The following is a 27914-nucleotide window of genomic DNA, read 5'->3' as shown; positions in this document are numbered from 1 at the left end:
GGGGGGGGGGGGGTAGATACGGGCGAAAGTGGTTTCGAAAGGAAAGCAGTGAGAGATTTGGTTGGCTACTCGTCATCATCTGAAAAGACTTGCACCTGAAGCTTCGGGTGTCTGCTCCGGCAGATATGAGGGCTCTCCGCGGTGAGCGCACTTGGCTCTCCCTTCGCCGCCTCCTAGCGCGTCTCGGCAATCACTGCCGTGCCCGAATGTGGCTCTATCCAGGCATCGGGATGTGAAAAATCAAAGTTGGGTGAGTCCCAGAACAATTCATTTGAAGTATTTAACAAAAGCATTTTTGAATTGATAGTTTATTTTATTGATAAAAAACTATTTTTTCTTAATTGAATTTGCTGAACGCGCTGATGCATAAGTGTGCATAAGTAGCCAAAATAGCGTTGATTTATTCTTTGGTTTTAATGCGGCTAAATGTCTGGAGCAAACTGGTGAAGTGGTTAAAATACACATGATTTAAGACAACTGTATCCCCCCGAACAGCCATAAGGCACGATCGCGCTGTTATGCTTGATTTATGTAATGCTGTTTTTTGTTGTTTTTACAACCCTCCCGTTTTTTAAAACCTCAAATCTGAAGAAAAACTGCGAACAGATCATTTGAATATGTAGAAATGTTTTAAATGTAGCTATAAGGTTTCGGAAGAAAAAGCCAGCTCCCATGCGTCTCCTGCATGTCTGTGTCAGTTTACTGAGGTGGATGTGACTTTATGTCAGGTGTAGTCCTGCACAGTGGCCTCATCTTATAGAGCTGGGAATTACTCCGCACACCGGTGAAGAGGTTGAGATTGCATCTGAGTCACAATCGCTGTTTACTCCTGGCCAATTAAAGTAACAGCAGACGCAGAGAAGCCAGGGTTGCTCAAGCTTTCCTCAACAATATTGCGGATACCAGTCCAAACCTCAGAAGCAGCTGCACATCAGCCACCTCGGCCCATTGTTCTATGGACGCATGGAAAACAGCCAAAAAGACAAAGCCTATATTTGGAGCCTATTCTGCAGAGGAGAAAGATGCTTGTACCAGGAGGGACCTCCTGAAAAAGGCAGCTAACAAAATGTAACCGAGCAAGACAGGTAACTTCCAGCTACTTCGGTATGGAGCTGCACACTGTTTTCAGTCACCCTGCAGCATATGTCCTCTTTCACTTGGCAACTCCCTCCGTACAGAGGCATTATAATGAATATTAAACCAATCAGTGCAGGAAGAAAACCTCTCCGCTGGGTCTACAGAGCCAAACAAAATCCCATGGCGTAGTGAAATCAACAGGTCTTTTTAACAGAATCCAGAAGTAAGCATGTCACTTTTAATTTATCTTAGAAGGAGTTTTAATCATGAGTTTAAGTCTTGTGATTGTAATGTACAAGCCGGGTGGATTAATCAAATTAGATTTGTTAGGGAGTTTGGCAATCCTTTCCATGCAATTTGGTCAACCGTCAAGAAAAAGGTTTTTCTTCTCGTTGGAACAGATTTTCTTTGATATAAATGCACAGTGATTGGTAGCCTCTAAATCCTTAATGTGAGACACACTGAGCAGATACCGATACATCTGTTTTATTTATATAGTACCAAATCACAACAACAGTCACCACGAGGCAGTTTATATTGTAAGGTAACAACACAATAATACAGAGAAAATCCCCCAAATCAGATGACCTCCTATGAGAAACCATTTGGCGACTGTGGGAAGGAAAAACTACCTTCTGACAGAAAGAAACTTCCAGCAGAACCAGACGCAGGGAGGGGCAACCATCTGCCACGACCAGTTGGCAGTGAGAGGAGTGAGATAGGACAAAAGACACACTCTATAAGACAGGCAGTGATTAATGATAACGAATTAACTAAATGCAGAGAAGTGTTAAAAAACCCAAGAGGTGAGTGAAGACAAAAACACCTGGGAAGCACCTAGCAGCCTAGGCCTATTCCAAGGGAGGGTTTAGGGTCACCTGATCATCAGTTTTAGGCTTTTAAGCCTAATTTTTAAAGTAGAGAGGTTGTCTGTCCCCCGAATCCAAACTGGGAGCTGGTTCCACAGAAGAGGGGTCTGAAGGCTCTGCCTCACATTCTTCATTTACAGTTTTTCTCCACTGGTTTGGCTCATTTCTTTAAACAGAAATTACATTCTCAAAACTCTAAGATCATTTGGCAAAACACTCTTACAGTTTAGCACAACACTATAGCTCACCTGCAAAAGCTCATATCTCTTCCAAAACTGTTCACTCAGGTTTCAATCAAAATCCCTTTCTCATTTAGACAGTCAGCGTCTCCAAAATGGCAAAGATCCTTCTCAATAGCTTTGGCTCATTTCTCGACACAGATTGGACATTCTCATCATTCTTGGTGCTTTTGTCAAAATAAACCCGGATGGTTGATCACAACAACATGGTCCACCTGCAAAAGCTCCTATCTCCCCTAAAACAGTTCACTCATGTGTCAAAACTACATTTCTTTCTAATCTGAATAGTCAGTGCCCCCAAAATGCATCATCCCTTTGGCATTGTGTGAGTACTGCCATACAAAATGTTTAGATGTTTTGTCACTATGGCAGAGGACCAACAATATGCAACAGAAAAGAGTAGCCTCCAAGGTTTGACATCACAGATTGCACTCACACTACCAAGGAAATGATAACCATTTTTTATTCACACGCAAAAGAAAGTTTCATACATATGTAAAAAGAAAATGTACATTTCAGTAGTAAATTGTATGAACACAAAATCAAAAAACAAGGACTTATTCAGTGGTCGCTGTACTCATTCTCCCGCTGCACAGTGACTGGAAAACTACTCTAAACTGTATAAATTATGTAATTCCATAGTTTACAGTAATTTGTTCAATATACTTCTTGTCATATTTAGTATCAAAACATTCCACTAGTCCTCTCCACCTGCTAGTATAGACCTACCACTGTAGGCAGATGCACACAAAATCTCTACAGTAAGTTATACATTTTTTGCCTCAGGCACAGTGCCCTGTCCTATACAACATATAATTCCATCGTAGATTACATGGAGTACATACCTGTTTTCCCTGCGAAAGGTTTGGATGATGGAGGAGACTGTAGAGCGAGGCACATTAGGCTGCACTCAACGACCTGCCTCTGCCATTGTGAGGCCATGGTTTATGACATGGTCTATAATTGTGGCCCGAATTTCATTCGGGACAGCACAGTGTCTTCGCGCTCCTCTTCCCCCTATTCCTCCGCCACACATTCTCAGTCCTCCTCCTCTTCTTCTTCTTCCTCTTCTTCTTCCTTGAGGAAGAACTTCCCCTTGTCCGTTTGCTTGGCCTTGTCTATCCATGTTCAGAGATCGGACTGGCTCTGGTCAAGCTCTATTTATCTGTGTTTGGCAGCACACAATCATGAAACACACCTGTGTGTGACACCTAGTTTCACCTGACTGTCAATGACTGTCATCAATTTATCAAATATTCAAAGAAATTCATATATGGTATTCATGGTATTATGTTCTTGACCAATTTTGACAATTGAACAGACGGTTGTGCATGCGAGTACTTATACAATGAAATCATGCTGACATGTTTTGGAGACAATGATCATTAGACTGAGAATCAACTAATCAGTTTGTGTTGGGAAGGTTACTTTTAAAATGTATTCCATTACAGATTACAGAATACATGTCCCAAAATGTATTCTGTAACGTATTCCGTTACGTTACTCAATGAGAGTAACGTATTCTGAATACTTTGGATTGCTTAATATATTATCATGCTGTTTACAACTACGTGAATGTACTATTGCTGTGATTTATCACTGTTACTGAAGGTCCGTGGCTCCGAACCGTAGTAAAGGGACCTCTGGCTAATACAGTGGGTTCTGTGTTGGGCTCGTAGCCGAAAACTAGCTTTACTTTGTTGTCTGGGTCAACTTTGCTAGCGAGGGACAGAGAGAGGCGTTGAAAGGCTGCTCCAACGGAACTTATTGTTTTTGGAAGAAAACACGAACACGGTGTACAGTCGAGTCTTAATAGCTTACTTACAACTGGGCTCGTCAGGCACTCTTCTTGGCTGCAGTGGTTATTATTATATTTACATGCTTCCAGCTCCCGTTTTTGCTCGATGACAGCTCGTACTTTTCCTTTTTCTCCCTCCCTCGCTCACAGACACATAACGTGTATGGCAGTCCATTCTCCCTGCAGCACGGACTACACTGCCCATGATGCTACATTCTTTAGAGCTATACCGGTAGCATTCTGCCTATTAGCTTAGCACAACAACAACAAAAAGGCCTCTCTCACCCAGGAAACACGCAGAGAGAGAGCGTCACCCTGTAACCATGGCAACCGTAACGCTGCCGCCTGGAACAACAGAACGTAGCTGTCAAACAAAACCCAAACAGTCCTGATCCGCCACAATATGAAACAGGGAAGTACCTCCGTGTAATCCATTTATTTCAACAAAGTAACTGTATTTTAAATACCACCTTTTTAAACGGTAACTGTAACGGAATACAGTTGCTCATATTTTGTATTTTAAATAAGTAACGGCGGTACATGTATTCCGTTGCTCCCCAACACTGTCAGTTTAGATCTACAAGATCTATTCATTTGGAAAATGTGCTACATGTGGGCTAACTGTATAACTTTAGGCTACTTGTACTTAATCATTTGCAAAGATGCACTGAGACAATTGAGACATGTACTAAGGCATTTGCCATTTGATAAAATGAATGAGAAATGCCATTCTGTTGTGAACATTTGCCAAGAGGTTTGGAGGTTTGTCCATGTTATTTTGAGAATGTAATTTCTGTTTCAAGAAATGAGCCAAACCAATGGAGAAAAACTGTAAATACTCAAGGAATGACAACTCTGAGAGCAAAGTGCTCTATTGAGGTTATATGGTACTTTAAGTTCTTTTAAATGGTTCTGATTATTCAAGACTTTGTGTGTGAGGCAGAGAATTTTGAATTTGATACTGGATTAAACTGGGAGTCAATGTTGAGAACATAAACGGATAGAAGGAGCAGATCCTGACAGAGTGGATATATATAGCTGAAAGTGTGACACAGTAAATCGTTCAACTTGTTTTCTCAATTGTAACACAGCATATTTATAATACAGTGACAGTATTAATGCAGCGGTTAATATTTTAAGCCGAGGTAACTTAATCTTTTCTACAGTGCGAAATGATGATGGTGTAATGAACTCCCGCATCTCTCCTGTGAATACACATGTAGGCCTTTTATACATAATTACCGTATTAGCATTATTTTCCACATGGGAGGGAGAAGCTCTCAGGTGCTGCCGCATGACGCTGTAATGGCGTACTGCATCGTGCCAGCATCAGAGCTCAGCTGAGATATAAAACTTTAAGACAAACATAATAAACATTTGAACATGCAGTGTGGAGCAGGTGGTTGTGGGGCCCAGAGGACAAGGCCAGCCACTGACTGACTGTTCGTGGGGCATAGATAGATAGATAGATAGATAGATAGATAGATAGATAGATAGATAGATAGATAGAGACAATGTCAGTGGAAAAGAGGACAACTCAGATGAACTTTTAATTTGGTTTGAAATAAAGCAGCTTAACAAAATCCAAAATTCGTCAACATGGCTACTCTACTTTTACTAGTCTTATCTAATCTACATTTATATAATCTGCACTGACGAGATTAATTTCACATCTGTCAAAGTGGAGGAGTTTATGCGGCACTAAGACATTGTTTAAAAGTCAGAAGACATTCAAACATTCCAAATTAATTTGTGCAAGCATCAATCAGGCCCTCGTACCTCCATGCACGTTGGGCATGATGTAGTGGAGTCATTGAACTTTATTGTCTCATGTGGCTGGCTTCCTTTATTCCAGCAGTGTCAAACATAAGGCTCGGGGGTCAGAATTTGACAGTAAATTCAAAATATCCAACTTCCTGTTGGGTTTAGGGAATGGATTGTAAAAGTTTTCATCCACATGTGTCATATCCACATGGATTCTATACATTCGGATGAAACTTAAAGCAAAATATTCTTCACCACTATAAGCTGTGTTCAGGACCAGTGGCAGAAGTACAGCATTGTGTAGTCCTGACCTGAAGCCTTAGGTTTAGCTTTATATCCACTGCTATCAAATGACTATACGTAGATAAGAGGTCCAGGTGCTAAGTTATTAGCAAAATGTTTCCACAGATTATTTGTGCATCAGACAGATAGAGATACCAGATCACAAAATATTTTTATTTTGAACTGGGAACTTACAACCAGCTCTGTATCTATTTTTTACTCTGTTCTCAGACATAAAATTTGATTTAAGGTTGCATCATTACATCAGTGACGTCACTGATGTAATGATGCAACGTCTGGAATTTTAACTATTTCCCAACAATAATGTATTTAATCTGAAACCAAACCAGAAAACAATACCAGAGATGCATGAAAGTGTATTTCTGTCAATTTCGTTCAAATTAAAGCAGGTCAAAATGTGCACATCTCTCTTTGCACGAACCAACAGTGGTCCCCCATAATGCTCTGGAGAAATTGATATTGGTTTTCCATCACTTCTATATCTCAGTGAAATCTTTCCTCATACTTCTCACTGTGCAGGTTTGGTGGGAAAACAGTTGACATGAGAATGTAATAAGTGCATCTTCAGTGATATTCTAGCACTCAGGAGCTGATATGCTTTCAGAATGTTTCCACAACCTCAGCATAATTCTCTGCTCTGTGATTTCCAAGAAATTTCTTGATAACCCGTACCAGTGATTCCCATTCTGCTGATTGAGCTGGCTTCAGTTTCCTTTTGCACTCATCGTCAAGCATCAGTTCACGGAATTCAGGACCAACAAAAACACCTTCCTTAATTTTGATTTTCCTTTTCTTGAGATCCAAATTAGGTCTTAAATCCTGAAACACTTTAGATTTCTGTTCGGTCATCCTAGTTGTAAAATACTTGGAACATCATAACTAAGACAAATAAATAAATAAACACATCTGCGAGACAAAAACAGTTTCAGATTTGTAGTCAGGAAGTAAAACTGGTTCAAAATGCTTACTGATCAGTGTGTCTGTGTAAAGATTTCTCTAAAAAGGCTTATTTCTACTAAAAAGCTGCTCATTTTTACATGCGAGTCTATAGGAACTGAGTTTTCTCAGGGAGTTAGCCTCAAGTGGACACATCAGGAAGTGTATTTTTTGGCACTTCAGTGTTGCCTTTATCTTCAGCCCAGGATGTTGCTGCTTGGTCTCAACTACTGCAGGATCAGAAACAACAGAGACTGTGGTCTAACAGTGAATATAAGGCAACCTTGACTGAGAAACGCCCAGACTGTGTTCAGCAGAGACTGCTTCCCCACTTCTGATGCATATGTTTTACAATATTCACAAGTTTTTTGAGAACTAGCCCCCTTAAAAATAAGATGAATTTGAAACAAAGAGAAGAAAAAGAAGATGAAGAAGAAGCTTTTGCACTGCAGTGCTAAAGCCCATAAATCCTAATTAATCCAGTGCATCAAAGTCAGAGGGAGCAGTTTAAATTTGAACTGTGTGAGGATAAATTCCAAATAACAATCTGTGTAAATTTAACTTTGCAACTAAATTCCTCTTTTTTCTTATCTTATACAAACACATTGCCACAATGGGGGAAAAAAGAGATTGTAATTACCTTTCCTGACCAAAAATATGCAGAAGCCAAAAAATGGCTCTTCTGGGATTACTTTGTTTAAGCCGTTATCTCAAGATTATGAATTATTTATATAAACTTGCTCTCTTCTGATAACAGATTGCTTCTTTTATACTCTCAATACATATCATAGAAACCTGGCTTTGTTTTCTCAATCACAAAATAACTTGGCAGCCTTGGAGATGACCGATCCCCTCATCTGATTACTGAGGAGGAAGTGTGCTCACCTGTGGAGTTACAGATGGTCTAGTCTTCTCCTTAAATAAGGACCCATTTGAACGTTATTTGAATCTACTGCCATGTTAGACGCTGACTGAAGTACAGTGTGATGTGTTTTTAATAATGTTCTCTCATTGATCCACCATGTCGAGGAGATATTAGCTTCAGGAGAGTTAACTTTGTTTTTTATTCATAGCCTTAAACAATTTATAAACCACTTTGCTTAGCTTTATTTATCATCCTGTGAATAAGAATAATAACGACTGACCAAAGCATCTAAAAATAGCCGCTGCGTGGAGAGCGGCGAGGAGAAAGAGGCCGTTCATTTCAGTAATAAGTTTACTTTATTGCTGATGAAGAGAGAGGGAGCGTTTACCAATCTACCTTCCTGTGTGAAATTAAGTGCGCCTTGGCTTTCCTGAGTGTTACGGTTCAATTTATTTTCTGCTTTACAAAGGTGGGAAGGGAAGCCAAGCTCGACAAGAATAGAACCTACGCTGGTGTCGTTATTAAAGTTAGTGATGAATCACCCTCATGCATGAATCACGCATTAGGAATATACTAATTTTATGCATGACGTGTGATTATGAAATTAAAAAGAAATAGAAATGCATAGGGAAAATAGCATATTGTCAATATTTTTGAGACCTCGGCTTCCCTCATAAATTTTGAAAAGCTTTTTTTTTCTTTTCGGGGAGCTGCCCTGTCCTACTAACCTTCCCCCTAGCTCCCCTGTAGTTTGACCGGGCTGGAACTGCACTCCTAATCCCTGATAAATGACGAGAAAACAAGCTTTTGTTTTCTTGTGATTTCTAAAGAAAATGAACTTCCTATCATGAGAAAACAAGCACTGTTTTATCTCAGAATAATGGGATAAGTTATGCCCTTACCACGAGATAAAATCATCAAAAATAACTGCAAATGTTATGAGCTCCCATAAAACAGAGGGGTCGATTCGGGAAATTGTGCTTCATTTTGTTAAATACATCTGTTATATTTTTCTTGCATGTGGAGCTAGTGCTAGCAGACAATGCACAACATTTAGGATGTTTGAGTCTGAAACTCCATGTTTGTTTGATGTGATATTTACCAGGTGTGGTAAAAAGTGCTTGTATAAATGGGTGAATTAGGCATGTTATGTAAAGCTCTTTTGAGTGCTCAGCTATAATAGAAAAGTGCTATATAAGATTATATGATGAAGCTGTGCTGGGCTGATAACTTCCTGGTAGGCAGATTTATTTTTCTTGGGACTCTGCCATGTTATGACAGTGGTATCAATATTTTGATCAAGCTTGGCATATTTTCCCAAAATGTCAAACTAATGTGTTCTTTACAAACATAAGGAGCACAGACTGTGACAACCCTTAACAAATGGTGGAGCTGTAATAATGTGGGTTGTTTTGACCTGTGTCTGTATAAAGGTCGTGGTATGATATTGATTTAAAGGAGGGATCAAGAACAAAGTCAAGCATATCCTGATGTATTATAGGTCACTTGAAGAACATATAATACACACCGAGCCTTCTGATTGCTGCATTGTTGAAACTTCAGCTATTGAGGTTTTGGCTCACTGTGTATTCTAATGATGACGTGGTATTCCTCCCATACTGGGGAAAAGAAAGTTTTCACAGGTATCTGTGCAGTCCTGTGAAAAACTAAGTACACCCTTACTGCTTCTATCCAAATTGTGAGGGTAAGTAGCATCTTGGTTATGGTAATCAATGCACTACATCAGGGGTGTCCAATTCCAGGCCTTACGGGCTGGTGTCCTGCAGGTTTTAGATGTGTCCTTGATCCAACACAGCTGATTTAAATGGCTAAATTACCTCTTCAACATGTCTTGAAGGGTGACATCTAAAATATGCAGGACACTGGCCCTTGAGGCCTGGAATTGGACACCCCTGCACTAGATGATCAGGAAGTGCGAGAAACTCTATAAAAGTAAATATTTTTGGCAGTTTCCTGGCCAAGAACAGTCAGGTGTGTACTAACAGAATGCCACAATCCTCTCGGGAGTGGACATCCAAGAAAAATTCTCCACAAGTTCTCCGATGATCAGATGCTTGGAGAAATTGAAAAACAAAAAACAAAAACAAGAGCTACAACTACAAGTTACTACAAGTTAGCATGTTCAACACTTAAGTTCATGACAGTACAATTAGACAAAGAATGAACAAGAATGGCTTGTTGTGAAGTGTTACCAGGAGAAAACAGCTCAGGTTTGCAAAGTAGCATATGAACAAACCACTTGAACAATGTGCTTTGGATAGACGAGACCAAAGTGCAGATGCTTGGCCAGAATCCACAGGACCACATTTGATGAAAACCAAACACAGCTTATCAACACCTCATAGAACTGTCAGCACGGTGTGGAGGGCTGATGATTGGGGCTTGTTCTGCAGACACAGGACTTCGGCACCTTGTAGTCATTGAGCAATAAACACTACTGTATGCAAAAGTATTTTAGAGTTAAATGTGTGACCCAAACAGCACAATGGTGGCAAAAGCTGTTGCAATAATGCAGTCAAAGTCCAGACTCCTCCAATCTGGTGCTGTGGGGGAACCTTAAAGAGAGCTGTCTGCACGCATAAATGAATGCACGCAAACAGAGTGGGCCAAAGGTCTTTGATAAAAATGTGAGAAACGCATGAAGTTGAACAGAAAAAAACTTTATTCTAGTTACTGCTGCTAAAAGCATCAACACAAGCTAATGAATGGGGTGTTTTTCACCAGCCTGTATAGTCCTGTGAAAAGTTTTCACAGAACTGTTAGTTTCTCAGTTTGTTAGCCTCACTTTAGGTTGATCCCATTATCAAGACGAGACAGTGGTGACATTGATTTGACAACAGCTGTGGCTCAGACATTGTCTTCCGCCCACTTTCTTGATAGAGCTGAGCAGCAGTATACAAAAAAACAATGAGCTGAACAAGGATGAATGCTTTCATGTTTCACTGTATGTGACGGACGTGTCTTCTTCTGTCTCTCTTTTCAAAGGCGCTGGACGTTACTGAAGCTGAAGCTGCGTTCAACACACAAGCCTGGATGTTGATTTCTCACCTACTACTCCTAGGAAAACTGGTTTCAACAGACTTTAATTTTCAGTCCAAACAGTGATTTTTTTTTATGTATTTTTTTGGGTTCAGAGAACATTCAAAGACTTCCTAAATCGCTCACCTCCAATCTGTCTCTTGTATTTGTAATGCATTTTTAACAGTGGTTTGTACCAGCTGCATAAAAACAGTCAGTTTTAACATCATTAACATTTTCAAGATGGATTACTCGATTTTAGCTCAGTAGTTTTCGTTTGCATATATTATATTTCTCTTTCAGTGGTTCTGCATGCAACTTGTCCCTTTATTTTCCTTGATGCATTGCCAACGTAATGGCGCATTTGCTCGAGGCATCATCATTCAAATTATGTTTTGACAAGACAGACTTAACGTGATCATTACTCTAATGGCTTTTATGAGAATGGCCTGATGTCTCCTCTCTCTAGTAGTGAACTTAAATAGGTGTGCGCTTCAGTCTACCACTTCTGCACAGGCCAGTTGTTGAGTACCAGCATTGTACTGGAACTAATGATTCCTGTGCTGGACAATATGACCCCAGCTCCTCTGACACAGAACTGCTCCAACTGCAGCCATGTTTTAGTCCCAGAGCTCAATGTGGTCAAGGCTGTGGTTTTGGGTCTGGTGCTTGGTCTCTTCATTGGGTTTGGAATTGTGGGAAACATTCTGGTGATCCTCTCGGTGGTTTGCCATCGACACCTGCGGACAGTCACGAATTATTTCATAGTTAATCTGGCAGTGGCAGATTTGCTGCTGAGCTCCACCGTACTGCCGTTCTCTGCCATTTTGGAAATCCTGGATCGATGGGTATTTGGACGGGTTTTTTGTAATGTTTGGGCAGCTGTGGATGTGCTCTGCTGCACGGCTTCTATCATGAGCCTCTGTGTAATATCTGTGGACCGCTACATTGGAGTAAGCTACCCCCTGCGTTACCCATCAATCGTTACAAAACGCAGGGCTTTCTTGGCAGTGATGCTGCTCTGGGTGCTGTCTGTCATCATATCTATTGGACCTTTGTTTGGCTGGAAAGAGGCACCGCCCGAGGACGAGTCCATTTGTAAGATCACAGAGGAGCCGGGCTACGCAATCTTCTCTGCAGTGGGCTCCTTCTACCTTCCTCTGACCATCATACTGGTAATGTACTGTCGGGTCTATGTGGTAGCTCACAGAGAGAGCCAGGGCCTGAGGGAGGGCCACAAGACAGAGAAGTCAGATTCAGAGCAGGTGATTCTCAGGATACACCGAGGCAATGCAACTGTCTCAGATGACGAGGCCCTTCGCAATCGCACACATTTTGCTCTGAAGCTGCTGAAATTCTCTCGTGAGAAGAAGGCTGCCAAGACCTTGGGCATTGTGGTTGGCTGCTTCGTGTTGTGCTGGCTCCCCTTCTTCCTGGTGCTACCCATTGGTGAGTATTATCATGTTCATCTTGCATGTAATTCCTAATGTCAAGAGCCAGATTTCTCAGGGCAAATCTAATTTTAACCAGAGCAGAAAATATATTAATGTAATATATTACAAGACTGAAAGGGAATACCTCAACAGTTTGGAAAGGAAGGTTACTTCACTTCAGTGCAATTTTATTTTATTTATATAGCACCAAATCACAATGACAGTCGCCTCAAGGCTCTTTATAGAACAAGGTAATGACCCTACAGTAGTACAGAGAAAACCCCAACAATTAGACAGTTCCTATGAGCAAGCACTTTGGCGATAGTGGGAAGGAAAAACGGGCAAAACCAGGCTGAGGGAGGGACAACTACTGCTGCAAATGGTTGGGGGGAGACGGGAGGAAGGCCAGGCAAAAGACACGCTTTGGAAGAGAGCCAGAGATAATTAATAACTAATGATTAAATACAGAGTGCTATATAAACACACAGGTATTGCAAAGAAGAGAGTGAAGAAGAAACACTCAGCAGCAGCTGAGGTCTATTGCAGCGTAACTAAGGTCAGGGTTCAGGGTCACCTGATCCAGTCCTATCAAAAAGGAAAGTTTTAAGTTTAATGCTAAAAGTAGAGAGGGTGTCTGTCTCAATCCAAACTGGGAGCTGGTTTCACAGAAGAGAGGCGTAAAAGCTGAAGGCGCTGCCTACCGTTCTACTTTTAGATACTCTAGGAACAACAAGTAAGCCTGCAGTCTGAGAGTTGGGGTGATACGGCACTATGAGGGCTTTAGGATAAGATGGGGCCTAATTATTCAAAACCTTGTATGTGAGGAGAAGGATTGATTCTGGATTTAACAGGAAGCCAGTTAGGGAAAATGTGTTCTCACTTTCTAGTCCCTGTCAGTTCTCTCTCTGCAGCATTTTGGATCAAATGAAGTCTTTTCAAGGAGTGAAATTTGAATCCTGACATTACTCGGGGGCAAATATGAATGAATAATATAGACAGTCAAAGGAGCTTGCAAAGAAAAGCGTCTGGACTTCTTTAAGTTACTTGAAGACGTTTCACCTCTCATCCGAGAGGCTTCTTCAGTTCTAAGGTCAAATGGTGGAGAGTCCCAGATATAAACCTGGTGGGAGTGTCCCCCCACAGAGAGACAAAAGGACCCCCTGATGATCCTCTAATCGCCTGAGCCAAGGTGTGGAACTGGGTGTGGGTCCCCAGTTCCCCAGTTCCACACCCAGTTCCACACCTTGTCTCTGGGAATAAAGAGACAAGGTGTAATGGGAATAAATTCAACATCTGAATTTATTCCCATTACATACTCATTGATCAATTTATTCTACGGTCATGTTTTAAAGTGCTGGCTAATTTCATAGTTAGATGATGTTAAGTGAATGCCTCCTTTGTGGGATGACATTGAGGTTAGTCGCATTCAGACGAGCTTGTGGCCTCTGGAGCGCTGTAGTAAATGCTTTCGACTCGGCCAAGTAGTCATTCTATAAATAGGCTTTATAAATCTTTCAGATCACTGTCATCCTCCACTGCTCCCCGTCTGTAAACAAAAGGACTAAAATTGAGACCAAGATATATTTCAAACCAGACCCTTGAATGGCATGTCGAGCCATTTTTCTCCCTCGTGTTTGTGACTCCCTTCATCGTGGGGGCAGATCTTCAGTGACAGATAAAGCCTTTCGCACTGAGGCCAGACTTCATATGATGGTGTCTTCAAGTGCACCGGGTTCAATGAAGATGAGCTCAAAGAGAAATAATCACACAACTTGTAGACCTGCAAGTGCTGTTGTCAATCATGCGAAAAGGAAATCTGAACCAAGTAGATATGAGATACGGGCAAAATCCTAACAAATCCTGCAGGGTTTGTATTTATTCCATGCTCTCATGCTTGTAAATATAGCTGCCACCATTTGGCTGAGTAGCTCCTGACTGGGAAATGAGGCAAAGCCTCAGCTCACGAATGCTCCCTTACTAATACTGGCGTCACAGTGCATACCGCTGCCACATAAGTCTGTGGACAATGATAGATTCCGCAATGAATCACAAAGCACTGGTGTAGTTCTGACGTGTACAGCTGGATAAGTCTTGATTGCATCATTTCGATTATGGAGTAGATATTATTTAAATTAATAGCCATAATAACTGTGGGCTGAGAGGCAAGACTGAGATAGTCTGGACATGTGCAGAGGAGTGATAGTGGATACACTGGATAAAGGATGTTGAGGATGGAGCTGACAGGCAGGAGGAAAAGAGGAAGACCACAGAGAAGATGTGAAGTGAAGCCAGGCATGCAGGGGGTTGGTGTGACAGAAGAGGATGCTAGGGTTAGGGGGAAGTGGAAGCAGATCCAATGTAATAATTACAAGACTTTAATTATGGAAGTAATTTAAATGGGTGTTAAAAGGCTCTGTATTTATCTGTGGATTGTCCTTGATATGTACTGAGTCCTTCACGTGTAAAGCATCAATCAGTTAATTTTCTTCACCATTTAGCCAGTTCAGGGTCAGGTGGTGGGGGCTAGAGCCAATCTCAGCTGACAATGGATGAGAGGCAGAGGACACGCTAAGCAGGTACCCAGTCCATCATGGGGATAACACAGAGAGACAGACAATCACTCACTCACTACCACACCCAAGGCCAATTTGGCATCAACAGTTAAGCTAACAACAATCTCTTTGGAAGGAAACAGGTGGCTGAGAGGCAACAGTGTCACCATAGCTTGAAGCATGCCCTCGCTGACATAAAGAACAGCTTCACAGGGTGTCCTCATGCTATCGTGATATGTTAAGAAACGGAAGATGAACCGAAATGTTTCCTGTCTCCAGCCCCAGCCAGGAGTCTTTATTCTTAAAAACCTCTGACTCAGAATGTCAGTGGGTGTCGAGTGTCTTTTTAAACTAGAGCTGATGAACATTTTTTCCCCCCTAAGAGTTATTTTTGGATGTATTGAGAAGAAAGACAGGAACTTTGGGAGAAAGAGCAGGGGAATTACACATAGCCCTGTAGACACATGCTGATAAACATTTTTAAATGAACAATGGGTCAAATATCTATGTGTTAGGTGGTTCTTATTTTAATCATCTATCACACATACACTGATGGTTGCACTGGAGGCTATTTGGGGTTCGGTAACTTCCTCCGGGGACACTTCAGCATGCAGCCTGGAGGAGCTGCTGATTAAACTTTCCGGTTAGTAGACAACCAATTCTACCATAGCTGTCTGTCAATTGGTAAAAGTGTTGTTTGTAGTGGCACACCCACACTCTGTGCCTTATTGTTTTTTAGGTTTCATGTTCTATACTTAACTTAAATCAGAAAAAGACTTCAGTGGACTGAAGTCTGATAAAAGTGAAAGAATGATAAAAAGGAGGCTTTAGGAAAAACATGCATCCTGCAGTTTGAAGTTAAAATATTTCCCTAATTAAAATATTTTGATTATATTCTGCATGTTCCATTTGATTGCAGTGAAATAAACACACCTATTAATCCAGCCAAAATATTCTCAGCTTAATTAACTTAGTGTTGGGTCTTTATTTTTTATTATTCTAGTTATAAAAAGAGAAGTTTATTGTTGGGGCTCTTTTACTTTAGACAAGCACATGTAATTTAACTTTAAATTCTCAAATAAAAAACTGAATGTTAGTTGAATACAGTCATCATTCATTACTCTCATCTTAAATGAAACGTGTACAAAAAACATCAGCCAAACAGCCTGAAATTAATTTTCCCTTTTTAGCAGATTAAAGCAGATAAGCAGATTATGACCACCAGCGTGATAGTTAATAACCCAGCTACCGACTTGTGGTGTCGCAGATTTGCTTTTCTAACATGAAGGTAAATAAAACAGAAGCTGCACAATTTAACTGTGACAGAGCAAGGATAGTATTTTAGCAAATGTCTGTAATTTACTGCAAATATGGAACTTTTACCAACACACCCACTCTGAACACTAAAATATTACTGAAGCATATGGGCAAAAGTACTGGCCCACCTACACATTACACCTACAGGAGCTGCTCGACCATGGAAGACCATGCCACAACGCTCACGGCGCACAGTTTTTATGCTAATGTTGATGCCAGAGGAGGTTTGGAGCTCTGCAGTCATGAAGTCAGAAGAGCGTCAGATACTTTTACGCACTTGGTGACCCCGCTACGTAACTTCACGGGGTCTGCCACTTCGGGACCGAGTTGCTGTGCCTCCTAAATGTTTGCACAAAATCATATGAAAGTGGTTGTGATATATCTAGGATGAAAGAAATTTCACAGACTGACTCGTTACAGTACTACAATCTGTTACAGCACTGTGCTCTTTAAAACATTAATTCTTTCAGTAGTTTTACAGGTAGACTGCATGGATAAATCTGTGGCAACAGGACTGAAAACACCTGAATTCAAAGTTTAAGAGGTATGGCCTTTTTGTCCATACATCATACTCAAATAAGTACTCAAATTTAAAATGGAGATGATGTAATCTGCAAAGCATTGTTCACAAGGTCACAGAAAGTTAAAAGTCTACTGTCAGTGTGCACACAGTACACTTAAAACACAGGAGTTGTTGCAACACAAGCACAATCTTTTCCTACAGCCTGCTCAGCTCCAATATGTATCACGGATGGTTAAGTTAAAGTGGTCTGAACTGGACTTCTAGGGAGAGATGGAAAAAAACAAAAAACATTTGCACTGGAACCAGTCCAGAGTTACAAATGGAGATGACCCTGCAGAGATGTCATGGAGCTTTTTAATCACACGTGAAGTGGTTTTAGCTGTAATGTGATTGGCTGTGGGGCACGAGCTAAAAGAGTGAGAGTAAGGTAACGGCTGCAGGGGACAAAGAAATCTTCAAACCTGTGTGAGAGAAGCTGTTTATGAATTTAGCCTCTGCAGACAATTAACAGCAGGAAGGGGTACAGGCTTATCAAGGTTGCGTAATAGGCAGCGTTAGGTGATTGGGTGTGCAGAGCCCATCTGGCTTGCTAGCCTAGCCCGCTAGGAGAAATAAGACATGCTTGCCAGGAGCAACACACTCAGCAACCAGACAGCAACGAGGAAAACGCCTGAGATTTCTTGTGAGGCAGAAGCCAAGCACCTGCCTACACTTCACTCAACCTTGCTAGAGGCCTAGCGTCAGAACTCTGTGCTCAGTTTGGTTTGCTTCAAGTTAAACTCAAACCTTAAAAACCTCACTGCTGAGAAAACAACATAGATAAAAGGGAAACGCAAGAGGAAAAATAGCTAGCACAAAGACTGATAGAAAATCTGTTTAATTATATACCATTGCAATCCATTCATATTTCATTTAAAGGTCATCTGCAGCATTCATTTATTTTTTTCCAGTTTTTCAAGTCAAGGGCACACAGAGTGCTACATAATATTAATAATAAAAAGAATATAAAACTGAAATACTACACAAGTAAATATAATAATTGTAATTCCAAAAATGATACTAAAACTGAAGATGATAAGAAAATGACTGAAAAGGATTTAAATAAAACTATAATACTATAATACTAAAACTGGTACTTGACCAAGTGACCAAGCAATCAAGCCTTACTACCTTTAAATGAATTTTACTAAACAATTTTCTAGCATATTTTAAGACTGAAAGCATTCAATAACATAGACTCACTGGCCACTTTCTTCAGTACACCTTGCTAGCATTGCCTTGGTCCCCCTTTTTTTCTTTACAACTGCTTTAATTCTTCGTTGCAAAGATTCAACGAGGTGCTGGAGATGAGATGTGAATCTCCTGTTCGGCCACATCCCAGAGGTGCTCTATTAGATTGAGATCTTATGACTGTGGAGCCCATTAGAGTCCAGTGAACTCATTGTCATGTTCAAGAAACCAGTTTCAGATGATGTGCGCTTTGTGACATGGTGCGTTATCCTGCTGGAAGCAGTCATCAGAACATGGGCACACTATTGTCATAAAGGGATGATCTCCATCCCTATATGACCACATTACTCAGTCAGTGACAATACTCAGATATGCAGTGGTGTTTAAACGATGCTCATTTGGTAATAAGGGGCCCCAATATCCCCTACATCATTACACCACCAGCAGAAACAGCCTGAAACGTTAATACATGAAAGCACTGATCAGTGCTTTCATGTTGTTTATGTCAAATTCTGACCCTACTGTCTGATTGTTACAGCACAGGATTCTTCTTGTCTTCTCTATTTTCCCTTTTTCAGAGAAAATCTGAAAAAGTCAACTTCAGCCTGTCATCTCAACCATGCATATATATCTAAATTCATTGTGTTGCTGCCACGTGATTGGTTGACTTTTTTTTTTTTTTTGCATTAACAAGCAGTTGAACAGGTGTATCTAATGAAGTGGCCACGAGTGTATGGAAGTAATAGTCTTAATACAGATAGTACTGTCAAAATGAGCAACAAATAGACAACCTTTGTTTCCTTATTGCAGCTGAAGGCAACATAGCACGAATAAGAGTTATACAGGCACTGGTTATATTTAAATTGAGCTTAAATATGATTAAAATCAGTTTGAAAAACAGGAAACAAATGGGTTAAACAAAATAACAATAAACATAATACATAAGCACCTAAATTAGATTAAAAATTCGGAAATGTTACAGTTTCAGAGGTTTATGGAAGATTTTATTTTTATTTTTTTGGCCCTTGATGTAAATATATGGGGACATTTGCTTATTTTCTTTCCAATGATGGCAACTTCCATGCAGATCCCGTCTTCTCTAGATAGTTTTTAATATACTTTAATGCAGTCTTAAAACTCTTTGAGAAATTAAGAACAACAAAAACACGACATCTAGAGCTCTGAACACACAGCGTGCTGTATATCCACATTCAGGGAGCACTGATCATGTGATCATCACTCTTACATATGTCGCACTGTTCAGATTAAAAGTCTCAGTGGATGCAGACGCTAAACCGGATTAATATCACATCCCATGCAAGCAGCTGGCTGGAAATTTTCAATCTGAATGAATTCAATCAGCAGAAAAACAAAAAACAAAAACGTGTGCATTCAGCAGCAGACGCCGATGCATCATTGAGTTTAAGCGTCAACGCATTCACCCAACAGTTGCACTCCTCTTCTATTTTTATTCCAACAATGAATCTATCAAGGGGTACGGGCAATAATAGAATTGGGGATTTTTGGCACAGCTGGGGATAAAATGCATTAGCTGCATAGCCAGGCACAAAATAATTTGCTCTCCAACTCTCTCCGCCTCTTCTTTCTATCCATCTCTATATCACAATCACATTGTTTTTTCTCCCGAGGCTTAACCCTCTCAGGAGCTTGGCCAATAAAACATTTCACAAGGCAGCTTCTCTCCTGCCTCTGAAAATAGATGGCAGATAGACAGATATAGTGCAGCCACACAAGAAGTCAGCCGTTTCATTATTTTAATGTTTCACTGCCAGACACTGAATACAACGAGGACTAGGCCTGCATGTAATGCGTCCATTAAGCCATTACCTTTGCCACTTCATTAAAGATCCCACTCACATTCCCCACTCGCTCGAATCAAAAGCAGCACAGTATCCGGGATCAATTTTAATAAAATCCTTAACCTTGGCGGCAAAGAGGAAGCTTCTATCAAGTGGAACTTGGATAAAAGCATTAGAAATAAAGTGTGACAAATAGACGGGTGAAGTGGTGTGATTTCTAACAGCTTGGGATCATGTGTTCTTTTTAAAAAAAAACACAAATAGAGCACAGCAGGTAATTGGAGCTCTGAAAACTGGCTCAAATTTGGTTTAGCCACAGTAACAGCACAGCTCGAGGCAGCGTTGGTCAGTTAACCACTTCAATCCAGACTGAAGCAGCTCAATAACTACTGGATAAACTGTTATAAATTGGATATCCGGAGGATGAGCGCTAGCGATTTGTCCCGAGAAAGGTGACTAGTAAAATGTCTTGAATGGCAGATTCTGTTTAGGTGTACGAAACAAACATTGTGCGACAGAATCCTCCCACAGATTTATATACCTGAGGGACACATCTATCTTTTATTATGTCTCTGATGTGTGTCTGATGTCCCTGCAGGTTCAATCTTCCCTGCATACAGACCTTCAGACACCGTCTTCAAGATCACCTTCTGGCTCGGTTACTTCAACAGCTGCATCAACCCCATCATCTACCCATGCTCCAACCAGGAGTTTAAAAAAGCTTTCCAGAGTTTACTTGGAGTTCACTGTTTGAGGACGACTCCCAGACCGCACCATCATCATCAGAGTCAGATGCAGGGTCACGGCCAGCCCCTCACCCTGGGCCTCGACAGCAGGGGGCCTCCTTCTCGGCTCAGCCCCTCCTCCTCCATGGCCCTCTCGAGAACTCCTTCCTCCAGGGACAGCCGGGAATGGAAGGTCTTTTCCGGAGCCCCCCCGGGCGATTCTGGACCAGCTGAAACGAGCAGAGCGAAAGTGGCCAAACTCTGCAATAAAAGCTTACATCGGACCTGCTGCTGCATCCTCAGGGCCAGGACTCCCCCGCGGGAGTCCGGCTGCGCCCACCCCACCTCCACCAGAAACCTTCCCACCATTAAAATCCATCAGCTGTCCCTATCGGAAAAAGGAGAGCCCGTATAGCCACTGTAACGCTTCATCCATTTGTTATGAGTAGCCTTTCAAGGTCGCACATGAGAATAAATGCCCTTTTCCTCCGTTAACATCACAATGGAATGAGCTGGTGGTGAAATAATGGCTGCTTTTAAATTTAAATTTCATCTCAGCTTTGAAAGCGTTCTGTGATTTTTTTTTAAAATCTTGATGTTATCACAAGAAAGCAAATTTTTAGCTTTGCACTGCAAGATACAGCTAATAAGGGAAATGATCAAATCTGGGAAGTGCTCGTATGAAGAAAAACCAAAAAGAGCAAAAGATTTTCTATATGTTTACACATTTTATATTCCAGAAAAGCAATTGAAATGTCTAAAGCTGTGACGAGTGGGGCTCTTATATATTGCATGAGTTCAACAATAATTTCTGAAATGCTGATCAGTGGTGCTCCTGTTGTCTCCAGATTTTGCTTCCTGCTCCTGTGGTGAAATTGTTGCTTGTGTACTGCTCTGTACACAGTGGAAACCGAGAGACCTCACATACTTCTGTGTCACATACAATAAATTTGTAAGACATACTCCTAGCAAGGGATTCATGAGGACATTTTTGGACCTTTGTGTTATTTATTCTCTTTGTTTTCTTTTTCTTTTTAAAATGTTCTTTTTTCTTCTGTCAAACTGGGTTTTATTTGCCTAATATATAGCCCCTCAGCATTTCTAGTTCATCTATTCACATTCCCACAATTACATGTACCTCTGAGCTGTGCCAGATGGATGTCTTAATATACTTGAGTGGAATTTTAACTGACCTTGTGGTTGCTGGCCTCAATCCTGACCGACTCCAAGCCTCTTAGAAAAATTTACCAGATTTAGCGATGTCATGATAAGTCACACACAGTCTCAGGCTTTCTTCTCTCAGTCTCTACTCTTTGTGTTTCTGTCCTTTTTTTGTTTTTTGTTGGGGTTTTTTTTTTAGCCACATTTCACACAGAAAGAAGACGGTCTTTGCTTTGGCCTTCGTCAGGTCTTCGGTGTGCGCTATTTAGTGTACTTCTTCTTATGTGAGTGTTCAGTGGGAGTTCCAGACTGCAAAGTGTCTTTGTTTACGCAGAGGCATCAAAGGGCAAGAGGACAACCTCTGCCAGCGCTATCGATTTGTTTTCTCCTGCTGCTCACTCTGTAGCATCATGATGTACTCTCTTTGTGGGTGCAAGGAGGAAGAGATGCGCTCGGCATCTTTAAGCCAGTCTTCCTCTCTGTACGCTGGAATTCAGTCGTAAAAGGGGAGTTGACAGCTTTCAACCCCAAGGGGAGGGACCTGGCAGTGCAGCCGGAGTGCTCATCTGTGTCCGAGCTGTCATTGACTGTGAACCTGTAAATCACACGTCCCTGCGCAGATGCCATTAGGAGTAGAGCTGCCAGCTCCAGCAATAAAGTACAGATGGTACAGATGACCTAATTCACATCTCCCTCTGTTATCTCTCCATAGAGTCCTGGGATTATAAAGAAAAATCTCAGCCAGCAAAATACCTGTGTGCAGCGCTTTATACAGTTATACCATCTTCCAAATGCAATAGCTGCAATGAATACTATAATTAGATCGTAGGGGTTGTGGGAGTCAGACGCAGAGTGGAGCAGATCAAGAGCGATTCTCCTCTGTTTCACCAGAAACACCCACTGTTTTTATCCAGCAGCCTAACACCGTGTATTCAGGGTTAAATTCCAGGGTATGCCATCTTCATTATTCTTTATTGTGCGTTTGCTCTGATAAACTGAAAAAAAGTGCAGACAATCACTACAATCACTGAACCTGAAGAGGGAATAAATGTAAGGCTTACTGCCTTCATTTACTTGTGGATGATGTTGTGGTCATGACAAATCAATTCTGGGAGTCTTATAATAGCACTGTCTGTTTCACTGGATTGACAGCAAAGCAAGTGCTGCTGATGACTCATGGTTGCACTTCCCCAAGAGGGTTTAGCTTTGTAAACTCCCTGATGGGTTTTTTCTTCTTCTTCCTTTCTAAAGCTTTCATCAGTGGGTGAAGATGTTGACATAATAGGATTCCCCTCTCCGGTTTAATCAGTGCGCTCATCATGCTAAGTCCTAATTGGACAACTGTCAAACAGCCAGGGGCTTCACTCTACATAATCACAGAAGTTTTTAACTGATGTGAGCATTCAGTGTGACGGAGATGTCATGTTCGGTTCATTTTTGCTGGAAGCATCCCTGTGGGAAGAAGCGACTGAGGTGCTGGAACATAGAAGGAGAGTGAGAACCACAAACCTGTGGCTCCACCTAGTGTCTCACTGCATGCACGTCCACATAGAACCTTTTGCAAAGGATTGTTGTACAGAGTTGCACATCCTTAAAAAAGTCCCCGGAAATGATGGTACAATATATAAAAGCACTAGTCCCAGTGAATCAATTACAGTTAATTCCTTTCAGGATGAGATTTAATCTCATGATTAAATCTCATTTTAATCATGAGATTTACTTAAGTAAAAGTAACAAGATAAAAACAAGCTGAAGGAAAAACCATTTTTAATTATAATAGAGTGAGAAATATTCACGTTAATTACAAATCATTGTTATTAATATTAATTAATTATCTAGACAATTGCGCCCCTGTTATTAAAGAGCCCTCAAAGTCACATTCTAATAATATTCATATGAACCAAATGTAAGGCAGGTTGGCCAACTCTCTCCGTGTCACAATCTTTTGCCTTCTTACACTGCTGAAATAAATCTCACACTGAGTTAAATAAATAAATAAATAAAAATAATATTAATAAATGATTAAAGCCAGTCCATAATGAATTAATGTTTGGGTCAAACAACATATTTTAGTCTTAGCATCAGACACAATAGACACCAGATAATACAAAAAAAAAAAACTCAACTCAACTCAACTAAAAAATTTCTTTTAATTAAATGTAATTAATTAAATTAAAGACGCCTGATTTGCCAGTGCTGGCACAGCCCTGCCTTTGAAAGGCTGTTTAATGAGACCCACCAGTGACTGTAGCCTAATCCTAGTTTGACAAAATGTTACCCTGAGGTGTTTTTGTTGCATCCAGCTGTTTGACTTTATTAGAAGTCTTTATTAACACTCACACAGTTGGGACCCCTGCTGTTCGTCTGCAAAGGAAGGCAGTTGCAGCCATCTTTGCATGTGAAATACTCAATCAATTATTCCCCACACAACGAAACAGCATCAGTGAGAACCCAGCGGTGACTCATAATCTAATTTCCTGCAGCAGAGGCAGGTGAACTGTTGCACACACAGTTTTTTGGCCTCAGCTTGAGTGCTAAGTCTAATCAGAGTTTATTATTTAATCTGTTTTCCTGTCAAATTGCAAAGCAACTATTTGTTTGCAACAGTGCAAATGTTTTCCCATAACTATAGTGTGCTCTATAACCATTAGTATTTAAATTGAATGGTGTTTACTAGGGGGACGCACAGTGGCACGGTGGTTAGCACTGTTGCCGCACAGCAAGAAGGTCCTGAGTTCAATTCCAACATCAGACCATTGTCTTTCTGTGGGGAGTTTGCATGTTCTCCCTGTGTTTGTGTGGGTTCCCTCCGGGTACTCCGGCTTCCTCCCACTGTCCAAAGACATGCAGCTTGTGGGGATAGGTTAATTGTAAAATCCAAATTGCCATTAGGTGTGAATGTGAGCACGAATGGTTGTCTGTCCCTGTGTGTTGGCCCTGCAACAGACTGGCGACCTGTCCAGGGTGTACCCCGCCTCTCGCCCTATGACAGCTGGGATGGGCTCCAGCGCCCCCCCCCCCCCCCCCCCCCGCCCCCCAACCCTGAAAAGGAGAAGTGGAAGCGAATGGATGGATGGTGTTTACTAGGCTTAAGGAAAATATAATATTATATAATTTGTATAATATATACAAATATGTAAAACAATGAAAATACATTTTGTTATAATACAGGCTGCTGTAGTTACACATGTACATGTACAGAATTCTTAGTGTAGCAAGTTATTAATTAACAATTTCAAGATCAACACAGGATACTTGAGGCATGGATAAACTGTTGGGGGTGTTTTGTATTATTGTGGTGGGTGGATTGGATTCCACAGAGCTGTAGTAACTACAGAGGGATAAAGCTGATGAGCCGTACTGTGGAGATATGGGAAAAATGTGACAATTAGCAAGCAGCAGCGTGGCTTCATGCTGAGAAAGAGCACTACAGAAGATTTGTGACAGAAGGATAGCAGAAAGAGTGAAAGGGAAGGTTTACAAGATGGTAGTGAGACCTTCTATGGTGTGTGGATTGGAGATGGTAACACAAAAAGACATGAGGCAAACTCAGAGCAACCAGGATGGTCAAGATTAGACAGAATATCTCAGAGGGACAACTCAGGTTGAGAAGTCTAGACATGCAGAGAGGCCGAATAGCAGATACATTGGACAAATGAGGAATGACATCATTTTTTATGATGTCATCACCCAGGGAAAATCGGTAAGTGACGCAATGTTTTCATTACATCTTAAATAATAATAAGCGATGTGAAATTCCCTTTACTGGGACAGTGAAGGGAATTTTTGTCGTGTAGTTTCCAGTTCATGAAACTCTTGGATCTTCCTGAACACCATTTTCCTCTCATCTGAGGGGAATCCACACTTGACCCTGTGTGGATTAGAGAAAATCCAACTTGCACACCCAGTTCTTGTTTTAAACTAATTTCCCCCTGTAAAAAGAACTGTTGAAAGAAATTATTAAAAGCTCCAAATCTCCACGACATTCATGCTCAACACAAGTGTATGTAAACTGCTGCTTGGGATTACTTTGGACCAAAGAAGAAGAAATAACTTCATTTATTTTCAATAATATTTTATAGATGAGGTGACATAATGTGTTTCTCTTCAGCTTGTCAGAGTCCTTCCAAGTGGTGGTGAGAGGAAGTGGATTCCTTCACGCCCGAAATGTTGACAAAGTGCTGTGCAGCTTTCGAATCAACGACACCCGTAACTAAGAGTAAGTGAAGCATTGCTTATTCTCCTTAAAGGGTGTTACCCCTTATTCACTGCATGAGCTATTTTATTACCATATAACATCATATCTGATTATGCTGTTAAACTATGACAAAGACGGCTGGAAAACACAGACGAGTGTGTGAGACGTTGTGAAATTCACCTAAATCACAACGGCCTGATTTTCCCAAAAGACAAACACTACGTGAGCCACACAGCTGGAGTCCTCGATGATCAAACGAGCAGCCAGGTTTTATTTATGCTTTTTTTTAAACACATGGTGTAATTTTATAGTTGGGAAAAAACATACAAATTAAAACAGGAGATTAAGTTACTGTGACACCTGAAAGTCTGTTTGTGATGAAGCGTAAATGCTGACAGAAAACCTCTTTTTTGTTTTCTTTTGAAGGCTTTGGGAGTTTGAATTAAAAGACTTTGAAGAAGACGACGCCAAACCTCTTCTGAAACTGGTAAGTCTAGAAAACTCACAAGTAATTTGGAGATTTATTTTTTTACCTAACCTCTAAACAAAACTGCACTGTAAATGTGTTTTCTGTTTCAGGTATGGGCAGTGAACAATATTAATAAAATGAGGGACATAGCCCGGATGCTCCTTAAATTTCCAGAGGCTATACCTCCTTAATTCAGTGGGTCACATCTGACATACAATTAACAGTCCAGCTACAGTCTTTAAATATTTCTGTGGTGCTTTAAATATGTTTAAAAGATATTTAAATAGCCTTAATCTACAGAACACTTAAACTCCTCAGCATGATGAAGGATTCCGTTTAAATCCTTAAAGACAAGCAGCAGGAACCACAAAACACCAAACTGCTCACTGCACAGGAAGTGGTGATAGAGGTAGTTCCCTGCATCCTGCAGGGCTTCTGGGAGCGTCCTCCTCGCCCCCTCTTGAACATGGCTTCACAGAGTTAGCCTCACCAAGGCCACTCTGGATTGCGTCTCCAAAACTGTCACAGCAAGCCGGGTCATCTTCTCCTGCACCATCAGAGATGACATGGTCCAGAGCATCCTGAGAGAAATCAGAGAAGAATACCCTCAAGAAATTCTACTTAACAACATTGCAAACTTTGCACCAGTGCTGCTCAAGACTATTGCTGGTGCAGCAAAGAATCACGTATCCAATATCTTTAAGCCCCCTTCAAGTCTTCCGATTTTTGATGGTCTTCCAAATGAAGAACCTCCTTCAGACAGTCCTTCAACTTTCCTCTGAAAATGTGCCAGTGTTGAATGTTCTTCCCAGTGAGGAACTCCTTTCTGAAAGTTTGCCAGTGCCTAATGTTCCCTGTAAGGAACTTTCTGCTGAAACTGCATCCGTGTCTGAGACAGCTGAGACAGAGGAGTCTGAAGACCTTAAAATCAAACAGAAGACAAAAAAAAAGACTTCTTCCAAAAATTAAAAATTCTGTGCAGTTGCTGTGTCAGACCGAAAGAAACTGACTGACAGAGAAACTGAAATCAACTTAAAAAATATATTTAATTAAAAATAATATCTCCATCTATGATTAAAGATGATTTTCTTTTAGATGTTTATGAGAGTCTCTTACGGTTCTCTAAATACCTTCACAAGTGTTGTTAACATAACATACTGATGTTAATATTTATAATAGAATTTCAACTTTTCTAACTCTTAACATGTGAACAACAGTAACTGAAACTGGTAAATAACACTAGAGAATGCATTTCCTGTAGAAAATGCAGTGTAATAGTTTGAGCTGAATTTTTATAATTGCTGAATCTTTGGTGGAAAACATGTTTAATGATGTGAAATACACCGAGTCATTCACCTGACAGCCAAAGTGCAGAACTGAAATTCACACACAAGAACAAACTAGCTGAACATCTTGAAAATGTACACAAGAAAAACTGTCTAATGACAAAAGAAAATTAACCCCATTCTGGAAAACATCTGAAAGAATATTGAAAGCTCATATTCTTTAAATCACTGGGAGAGTGGAATTAAATGTCTGAACTCAAGAATCTCAAATAATTCTTGGATAATTATCCAAGACTGTAACTATGATCAA

The 27914-nt window shown here is 40.7% G+C and overlaps 1 protein-coding gene across 3 annotated transcripts; it reads left to right on the top strand.

The window, feature by feature from the left end:
* Positions 1–2: 2 nt before the first annotated feature.
* adra1aa (adrenoceptor alpha 1Aa) lies at positions 3–25949 on the top strand. Of its 3 annotated transcripts, none has more exons than XR_014877386.1 (4): positions 3–250; positions 10858–12339; positions 20364–22318; positions 25771–25949. XR_014877386.1 is itself a non-coding variant. In XM_085181525.1 (3 exons), exons 2-3 carry the CDS (start codon positions 11442–11444, stop codon positions 20903–20905), a joined length of 1440 nt encoding a protein of 479 aa, XP_085037651.1. In that variant the 5' UTR covers positions 3–250; positions 10858–11441; the 3' UTR covers positions 20906–23319. The 3 variants fall into 3 exon arrangements, 1 of the variants encoding a protein (XP_085037651.1); XR_014877385.1 differs by having other exon boundaries at positions 25763–25949; XM_085181525.1 differs by lacking the exon at positions 25771–25949 and having other exon boundaries at positions 20364–23319.
* The last annotated feature ends 1965 nt before the right edge of the window (positions 25950–27914 follow it).

This window comes from Neolamprologus multifasciatus, chromosome 12 (assembly GCF_963576455.1).
Source record: "Neolamprologus multifasciatus chromosome 12, fNeoMul1.2, whole genome shotgun sequence".
Taxonomy (NCBI): domain Eukaryota; kingdom Metazoa; phylum Chordata; class Actinopteri; order Cichliformes; family Cichlidae; genus Neolamprologus; species Neolamprologus multifasciatus.
This window is presented reverse-complemented; position numbering and strand designations above follow the sequence as displayed.

Bases quoted from the DNA above. Each gene is read 5' to 3' on its own strand.
- adra1aa (XM_085181525.1), top strand. From the start codon at position 11,442: ATGATTCCTGTGCTGGACAATATGACCCCAGCTCCTCTGACACAGAAC. The intron at 12,340-20,363 runs GTGAGTATTATC...ATGTCCCTGCAG, and splicing joins CTTCCTGGTGCTACCCATTG to GTTCAATCTTCCCTGCATAC.